The sequence below is a fragment of the Andrographis paniculata genome, unplaced genomic scaffold (genome assembly GCF_009805555.1).
Source record: "Andrographis paniculata isolate CXL003 unplaced genomic scaffold, ASM980555v1 Contig76END, whole genome shotgun sequence".
Taxonomy (NCBI): Eukaryota; Viridiplantae; Streptophyta; class Magnoliopsida; order Lamiales; family Acanthaceae; genus Andrographis; species Andrographis paniculata.
Genome location: NW_026137613.1, coordinates 633,826 through 644,038, shown reverse-complemented (window position 1 = coordinate 644,038; position 10,213 = coordinate 633,826). Strand labels below are relative to the sequence as shown.

Here is a 10,213-nt window from a genome sequence, read left to right as displayed (position 1 = left end):
TCAAATTTCATCTCGTTAAATTAAAATTAATTATATTTGTTCATTTAGTATTTTTAATTGATACAATTAATTTCATTAATATTATTGAAAAAATATAATATATATACATATATTAGCATAAAATATACTATTTTCGTCCGACTCTAAGGGTCTCATTTATTTTTTACGTATTGATATTTGAATATTAATTATTATATCAAAATGTAGTACAAATTAAGAAAAAATTGAAAAAATATGTTCAATGTTGTCTTATAATACTAATAAAATGACATTTGTACAAAAAAAAAAAAATTATATAAATATAAAGATATTTTTAATGTTAAGTACAATAATGCAAAAGGTAAATGTAACCCTTAGAGGCGGACGAAGGAAGTATAATATATATATATTATCGTTCGAAAAATCAATTTCAAAGTCGATTGAATAGGCCGGAAACCCATCGCCACGACTCTCCAACCAAACGACAATATATATCATATATATATTGTGTTAATATGTGTATATATTATATTTTTCAATGATATTTATGAAATTAACCGCATCATTTTAAAATACTCCCTTCGTCCCAGATATCATGTTCACGTTGCCGTTTCTCTCCGTCCCACGTACCATGCACTTTCCTTTTTTGGAAAATGATTACATACTTTAATCTCATTTTAAATTTTTAAATTTTATTTTTTTAATTTTAATTAAACTAATTAGTTATCTTAATTTATAATTATTTATATTATAGGATAATTATTTTCACTAATACATTCTTAATTATCTACTAATTATACCCCTCAAATACTGTGTCTACAGTGTAGCAGACACGGTATATGGGACGGAGGGGGTACTAAATAATCAAATATAATTAATTTTAATTTATCGAGATGACATTTGACCACACTTTTAAATTGGATCAAATATGATTAGTCTTATTTACAATTGGACAAAAAAGATTTTTTTTTTTTTTTTCTTTATTGGAGTATTATTAACAAATTTATTATATAATAATACTATTATTATTTTATTTATATTTAGAAAACAGTGAGAGTGATGTGAACGTAAATCATCAGTCAGCCCCACCAAAATTCAGATAAGAAAACATTGAAGTGATAGGTTCACGTATATTTTAAAACATGGCCTGTCTTTTTTCTATTTAATTATTTTTTATACAGTATATTTCAAATTTTAATAATTTAAAATAAATTAATAATTATAATATATAAATACTGTGCAACATTTGAGTTTGATATAAAATTTAGATAAATAGTATTAAATAGGATAATTTGAGGTAATTTAGAAATTAGATAATATGATTGAAAATAAAAATTTATATTTATTTGTATTATATAAAATTTTATTCTTTTCAAAATAATATCTATATTGAATATATTTTTTATTACAATTAAATTTTTAAAATATTTAAATACATATATCTAAACATTTTTAATCATATATTAAATTTTATTTTAAAATTGCAAATATTATTAATCATATAAACATTAATAAAATAATATAATAACTCATTTTTATTTATTAATTAAATAACACTAAAATAATCAATAACTAAAATAACCCCAAATTTCAATAATAATAATAACAAATACCTTATTTTGTTTAGACACAAGTTTTTTAAGGTTTTTGAAAAAATAAAAATAAAATCAGTATTTGATTTGATATTTTGTAAAAATATATATATATTTAATGCAATAATTTTTTTAAAATAAATAATACTCCCTCCGTCCCGTAACAAAGTATCTATTTTTCCATTTTAATCCGTCTCATAACAAAGTATTCATTTTCTTTTTTTTAGTAATGGTACTATCTACTAACATTACAAATACCCTTACAACTTACAATATATTACACAAATGCCATTACTTTTGTATCACAAGGTTATTTTAGTCATTTCTACTTTATTCTTACTATATCCTAATATAATACTAATATTTCTAAAACTACGACAAATAAATATTTTTTTGGGACGGAGGGAGTATAAAATAAATAAAAAATATATTTTTTAAACAAAGCCATGTATGTCACAATTTATTTTTTTTCAGTAAAATTTTTTCTTAAAAATATAAACATTATACAAACAAACACCTTCTTCCCACCTAAAACCTCCTTACTCACTCACTCATTGTCACATTTTCTTCATTTATATCTAAAAACACTTAGGCTTCAAAATCACCAAACAAATACATAAAACCAAATCCAAGAAACCATTTTCATGTATCTATATATCATATCATATCTCATATTATATATATATATATCGTCGTCGTCGTCTTCTTCACCGCCGCAGCACAGCCAATTCATCAACCGGATTCCGGCAATCTCGTCGAAACATCGATCGATCGACGAAAAAATCGAGCTCTCCATCGATGAATTTCCGGCCTTCATTCTCACATCACGCGGCAGCTCGACGTATTCTCGTCGCTGAACATCGAGTACTCGTCCAACCGGGTCCCCGGTGGCGGCGGGTACGGGTACGGCGGATACGGCGGCATGTAGTTCACCGCCGGCGGCGGTCGCGCATACATCATCGGCTGAAACCTCTCGTTCCCGTTCGCCCGTTGCTGGTTCATCATCATAGCCGCAAGCTGTTGCTGTTGAAATTGGTTCCCGCCCGCCATTTGATCGCCGCCTTGAAAGTACCCGGCTCCGGGACCGGCGGCGGCAGCACCGCCGCTGGTCGGAAGGCCTCGAATTGCACCTATTTGGCCCGGCATTTGGCCCGGCATTGGCCCACCGGAATTCATGCCGGGTGCTCTCATCCCCGCCGGCATGTTCGCCATCATCATCGGGATGTTCGGGTTAGCCCCGCCGCCGTCGTTAATTCCCATTTTCTTCGCCCCGTTCGGGTTAAAATTATGCGCGCCGTTCCCGCCGCCGCCTCCGTTCTTGTTTTGGCCGCCAAAGTTGATATTGCCGCCACCTTTTCCGTTGCCGTGATTTTGGTTTCCGGCATTGTTGTTCGAATTCCCACCTTTCTTGCCGCCGGAGTTCATCTGGACAGGTATATTCATCCCGCCGCCGCCGCCGCCTTTCTTGGCGTTGATCATATTCTGCATAACATTCGCCATCTGAGCACCGCCACCGCCGCCGCCACGGCCACCGCCGCCGCCGCCCATCATGGCGGCCTTCATTTTATCATGTCCACCATCGTCAAATTCATCGTCCTCATCGTCATAGTCGTCTTCCTCGTCGTCATCCCAATCGTCGTCGAAATCGTCGTCACTCAACCCATCGTCCTCCGGCAAATCGAACTTGACGCTCTTCTGATTAACATTCTGACCCTTTGGAGGTGCGCCCGCCGCCATTTTCATATCTTGGAGCGCCTTCATCATTTGAAGCTGCTGCTGGAGCTGCGGATTCATGCCCGGGACTCCCTTCGGAAGGTTATTACCGCCGCCGCCGCCGCCGCCATTACCCTTCGCAACTTGCGCCTTGTTATTACCACCTTTGCCGTTGTCGATCTGCAGATTCTTGAACTGGTTCGCGAAATTCTGCGCGTTGTTGTTACCCTTCGGCGCGCCCCAAAACTCGGCATGCTTCCCATTCCTAATTAGCTTCTTGATGATTTTCGACGGGTCGATGTTCCCAGACACCGTCACTTTCCCTTGTTCAGAATCGATCTTTATAGTGTAAACACCTACACAAACAATTCATTCAACAAAAATCTCTGTGAAAATAAATTATGAAAACTGAAAAAATTGCGACTATATTGATTATCAAAATAAAAGATCTATATATATATATATAGACAACATAAAAGACTCGATAGTAAAAATGAATATCTAAAATATCTAAACACTCAAAATCTGAAACTATCAAATGACAAATTCGTTAAAATCGACACTTTTGGAACTTTCACCATTGTTCGTCAACATCAAATGCTTTTTTCTTCCCACAAAACATCAAATCAAATCAAATATCAAATTTTTTACCATTCCCAAAATTTTCGAGAACTCCGAAACTTATATCTAAGCGAAGCCGTAACTTCTTCGCCATTTTCCACCAAAAACATCAAATCAAACAATTATTTCACGACAAAATCCAAAACACAAACTCAAAAGAGCTTCATTCATAATTCCTCCAACACAACACAAGGAATCAAAGTTTCCATTGCAAAGTTATATACCAATTACTCCAACACAAGCCAAGTCCAAATCAAGATCCAAACTTTTAAAAGTATTTTTTAAAAAAGAACAAGTGGGTCAAATCTTCTACAAGTCTACAATAATTCAACGTTAAAATGGTGACAGATCGGGTGAGATTTTGACATAATTCTTATATATACACATATAATATTAAATATTAATATATATGTATCCAAACATCATGCAAATTCTAAATTCCTTTGGAAGCTCCTCAAATTTGCTCAACCTGTTAGATCTACAAGCTTTTAGTAATTTCTTTCATGTCTGTGTTACATTTTGTTGACACACACACACCCATGTTTGTGTGTGTGTGAAAGAGAGGTAAGAAGCTGAACAATACCTTCAATCTTCTGCAAGATTTTCTTGACTTTTTGCTTGCAGCCATCACAATGTATGTTCACTTTAAGAACACAAGTCTGCAACCACAAGCAACATAAACATGGAGGAGGGTAAGGTAAAGCTCACACCTCTAAAGCTTTTCTAAGAAAATAAAAAAATAAAAAATCCCCAAACAGAAGTAAGAAAATCACAATTTCAACAAAACAGACACACACAAAAAAGAAACAAAATTGGGAACTCAAAGGTTTCAAGAAAACATGAAAGCCAAACAATTTTTTTTTTTCTTTGGGGCATTTTTACAAACACCTAATCAACAAGGAGAGGAAATCGAAGGAACACACCTGGATCTTCAAGAACTCCTCTCTACTCATTTTGTGGCACTCGAATTACAAGAAAACGAGCAAATGATGAACAATGGCGAGATTAAAACGCTTGGATCTAAGCAAAGAAAACCCCCAAAATGCTAAAAAATCCACCTCCAAGAACACAAGGAAAAAACCAAGACAAGACCTTTCTGGACAGGATTATACTTCCCTCTACTTCATAGTTTTGAGAGAAAGGAAGAAAATGTGGAAATGCGTGTCTGTGTGTGTGAGAGAGAGAGAAACAATGGTGCAGAGTGCAGAGAGTCGTTCACATAAAGAGGAACACTCTGAATTCTTTTTCGATTTGGGAGCTCTTATTTATGAAAAAAATAATAAAAAAAAAAAAAAAAAAAAAAAAAAGAAAAAACCATTTCTTTTTTGCCGGTGAAGCTATGCTTCAATCTCATCCATGGCGGATCGATTTTGCAAATATAATAATAAATAAATTGTTTGGGGGTGGAGTGGAGGAGATAATGACAATATTTATGACATACTATTGTTTACATTTATTGGTGGGGTCGGCTCGGCTCGGCTTGAGTTGGTTTGGCTCGGGTAAGCTCGGCTTAACTAACCCTGGTTAGGTTAGGGAGTAGCAACAAAATCGGGTGATATATTTTCACATTGATGACTACATGTAGGTTTGAAAGTGAAGATTCTTAGCCACCTCACGAGATTTGCTAAAATCACACATGTTTTGTAAAGGATTTTTAAAGCAGTTAATTGTGGGGCTTTTTAATAATGCTATTTTTCTAAATACATGGGTAGATTTTTTATTTTAAATTAATTTAATATTAGTATATACTCCATCAATCTTTTAACAATTTATCTACTCTTTCTGTCTCAATTCAATAGTATAGTCTTATTTACCAATGTCCGTCTCAAAACAATAGTCTTTGTTTTTATAAATAACTATATCACCATAAAACTACCCCTATTTTTTTATTTTTATTACACAATTGTCACTACTTTTTACCTAAGGGTAAAAAAGTCTTTTATCCATACTTTTTACCAACTACTAATTGGTTCATCTCATAACAAAGTATCAATTTTATTTTTTTTTTAATAATTACCTAACAATACAAATATTTTCTTAATTTACAATATATTACAGAAATATCATTATTTTTATATCATATAATATTAATAAATTAGTTTAGTGTTTTTGCTGTAATTTCTACTGCATCTCAATATAATATTAATATTTTAAAAATTCCTTATAAAAAGTAAATAGATAGATAGATGTGAAACTGATGGAGTGTGAGATTGTTTTATTTTGATTCAGAATTAGATTTTGAATAATATTTTAATTTAATATTTGGGTTAATTATATGGATTTGTTTGAAATTGAATGTAAATTTGATTTTTTATTTATATATTTTTAATTTTATATTTTATTAAAAAATAATATATTTTTTTAAAAAATAATATGCAAAATAAATATTATTAATTTCAATTTTAAAGTAAAAAGAACAAAATACTTCATTCTCTTCGTTTTTAGTAAAAAAATAAATAAAATACATATTGCGTGAAACATATTGTGTTAAATTAAATTATATAGGAAATACTTTATTCGACCGAAGATATTACTATTTAATTGTATACGCACATCTAATTATACAAATTTTTTACAAATAAAAAATAAAATATTTTAAAAATAAAAAATCTAATGAAGATATTTTAGATAATATTTTATATTAGATTTATTTCATTTTTAATGGGTTGAAGCCCATTCAATAATATATATTTATTTATAATACCTCATTCTTTGAAATCCAATTATTTATCCAATAAAAGCCCAATGGACCAAGGCCCATCACTATACTTGTCCAATCTATTTTTATTACATATATTTTTATTTTTCATATATTTTTTTAATCTAAAACTTAAAAAATCTTAAACCCACAAAGAAACCAGATTTAATTTTATGCTTCTTAAATTTATAAAATGATATTATTATTGTTTTTGTATTATTTATGGATTATTTTAAGTTTTATTTTAATTTTTTTTTTATTGTACAATAATTATTTTAATTTTTTATTGAAAGAATTCTTCTTTTTATCTGGATTTTTTATGCTAGTTTACAAAAAGATTTAAAAAATTATTACTATTTTAATGTAAATATGGATAGATAAAAAAAATAAAATAAAAATATTATAATTAATTTATTAAAATTTAATAAAAATAAAGTAAGTAAAAAATAATAAAAAAAATTAATTATACATAGACAAATTTATTTATTATAAATAAGGTACCCATTTAGTTGACTGGAAAAAATAAAATAAAATAAAATAACATAAATATTATTTTACCTAAAAATCAATATTGAGATAAAAAATTAAAAAAAACAAAACAAAACAAGACAAGATAAAATTAAACTTAAAATAAAGAAATCTTACTTTTTAAAAAGATTACTAGTATAGTGATTATTTTACCAAATTTATATTATTCATCAAGAAATTATTTTTCTAAAAATATCAAATTAAATATTATTTTTTAATTTTTTATATTATACTAAAATTAATTTTATATTTAAATATTACATTAGTACCTATTTATATTATATTATAATAACTATTTAAATTCAAAACTCTTATGATTCAAATCTCAATAAAAAGTTCAAACACCCTCCAAATAGTACTATCACCATCCTATTTAAATAGTAAATTTTATTTTTTATTTTTCATTAAAAATTGTTCCAATTAAATAATTTATTTTATGTTATCTATCTCAAATTATCAATTAAAATAAATTTGAAATAATATGTTGATTTAAATTTTTTATTTAAATAATACTTTAATATAATGTTTTTTGACCAAAAAAATAATGATTTTATCGCTCCGGTATTTAAATTTATTTTTTTATCTAAATTTATTTTTCATTTTTTTAAGTAAAAAATATCAAATTTTTTATCTATTTTTTTTTAATTCGTACTCTGTCAAATGAGCACACAGTTAATATATTTTCATAAAAAATCACAGAAAATATATAATTTTTATTTTAATTTAAAATTACAAAAGAACAAAATCTACTAGTGTGTTTGGTACAGGAAATTGGCAGCAGATAAATGGAAATGTTTTATTTCTTTTATTCGTTTGAGTCAATGGAACTTGAGAAATAAATCATTTCTATTTTTTTGTTTATTCGGACAAATGGAGATAAATGATGTGCAGTATATATATTTTTATTTTTTTTATTCTTTTTGTACTATTTAATTTTTATAATTATTTATATTACTCCCTCCGTCCCGGTGCAAAAATTATATTTAATTTATCATTCAAGTATTTAATTTTTTACTATTTTTTTTAAAAAAATTATACTAAAATATGATCTTATAAAATTTCGTATATAATTTCTAATTTTTTGTTTTAAAAAAAGTTACGAGAAATATTTTTTCATGAATTCTCACTTGTTAAAACTCTCTTTTGTTTGATTAATCATTTATTCTTGTCCGATCCATTCATTTTTTTTTTTTTACATTTATCAATTGAATTATCTGTTCTACCAAACACGAAAATTAATTCTCATTATCTACTCAATTTATTTTCTCTCAAATTTCATTCTCTACTCTCGTTTCTCATTTATCTGCAATTCAATTCTCTGTACCAAAGGCCCCCTAATGTACTACTGTTAGAGTATCTCCAGCTCAGAGCCATTAATTTATTTTTTATTTTTCTAAATTTTTAAAAAAAATTATTTTAAATTATAAAAATAAAAAATTGTTTAAAATAATAGGAAAAAATAAATATTTGAAAAATAATAGTAAAAAATAGAATTGATAGGTTGGAGATGCCTTATAGACAAAATTCTATATTCATAATAATTTTAAATGAGAAAATGTCCAAATACAATAGTCTTGTTTATTATTTTTATCCGTTTTAAAACAATAATTTTATTTTCATAAATAACTATATCACCCTAAGACTACCTCTTACTTTTTCATTTTTATTACACAATTGCCACTACTTTTTACATTAATATACTCACAAGGGCAAAAAAATATTTTATTCATACTTTTTACCGACTGTCAATATAATATCAATATTCCTAAAATCTCGTGTCAAACCCAATTAAAATTATATTTATGGGGACGGATGAAGTATATTTTTTCCTATTTAAGTTTGGATTGCATTTTCATTAACAAGAATAATAATTATTTTTTATTTGCGGCCAAAATTAAATAAACTCGGACATAATTTACAATTTTTTTTTTTCAAAAATTTTAAAAATTTAAAAGGGTATAACAAAATATTTGATACTCTCTCCACCTATATACCTATTTTTGTACATAAAATTTAATAAATATTACTACATCAGTCCCATATACCGTGTCTGCTACACCGTAAACACGATATTTTAGAAGGGGTATAATTAGTAGATAATTAAGAATGTATTACTGAGAATAATTATTCTATAATATAAATAATTATAAATTAAAATTAAGATAACCAATTAATTTAACTAAAATTAAAAAAAATTAAAAAGTTTAAAATGAGATTAAAGTGTGTAATCATTCTCCAAAAAAGGAAAATGATATGGTATATGGGACGGACAAAACCAACAATATGGACATAGTACGTGGGACGGATGGACTATATTATAATGATTAGTTTGTTATAATTTTGTATATAAATATTATATGTAAAGTACGTGCGAAGATATTGATGTAAATAAATATAAATATGAAATATAATGTGTTATAAAATTCATACTTATTAAATAAATTTACTTCTTGAATAAATTATAATAAATAATCAAAATTAATGTATGAAAAATATCTATTGTTAATGCTAAATGAGAATGATATCTAGTATAATTGAAATGAAAATGATGAGAATAGAAATGAAAATAATAATAATGTGTTTTTTAATTAATATTTTTTAAATTTTTATTTAATAATTTAAATATTTTTTTATATATATACAAATATGCTTTATATAAGTTTATAGAATTATATAAATTAATAAAAAAAAGTATTTATAATTATATTAAATTCGTATAATTCTATAAATAATCCGATCAAATACATAAAAATTTATTTAAATCAATTAATAAAATTTATGAAAATTTATGTAGATTTAAAAATTTAAATAAATTCATAAATTATTTAAAATCCAATCAAATTCTATAAAATCCAAATCAATACAAAAACCCTCCCTTAAGTTTTAAATAGACAAGATTTTTTTTTTTTTTTTTCAAGTCAGCCGTCATATTACTTAGAGTCATTTTTGTTAATTTTTTTAATTGGTGAAATTAAAATTATTTATAATTAATTAAAATTACAAAATTGATGAATTTTTTTTTATTTTTTTTTTATATTAAGATCAAAAATTAATATAACTAACCAAAATCGATTTTTTCCTA

The 10,213-nt window shown here is 27.0% G+C and overlaps 1 protein-coding gene across 1 annotated transcript; it reads right to left on the bottom strand.

Annotated features, from left to right (window-relative positions):
* Positions 1-2,020: 2,020 nt before the first annotated feature.
* Positions 2,021-5,184, bottom strand: LOC127266527 (heavy metal-associated isoprenylated plant protein 32-like). The gene is made up of 3 exons (XM_051296787.1): positions 4,829-5,184; positions 4,489-4,564; positions 2,021-3,640 (listed from the first exon to the last, which is right to left on the bottom strand). The coding sequence occupies exons 1-3, from the start codon at positions 4,856-4,858 to the stop codon at positions 2,391-2,393; spliced, it is 1,356 nt and encodes a 451-aa protein (XP_051152744.1). The 5' UTR covers positions 4,859-5,184; the 3' UTR covers positions 2,021-2,390.
* Between the last annotated feature and the right edge of the window lie 5,029 nt (positions 5,185-10,213).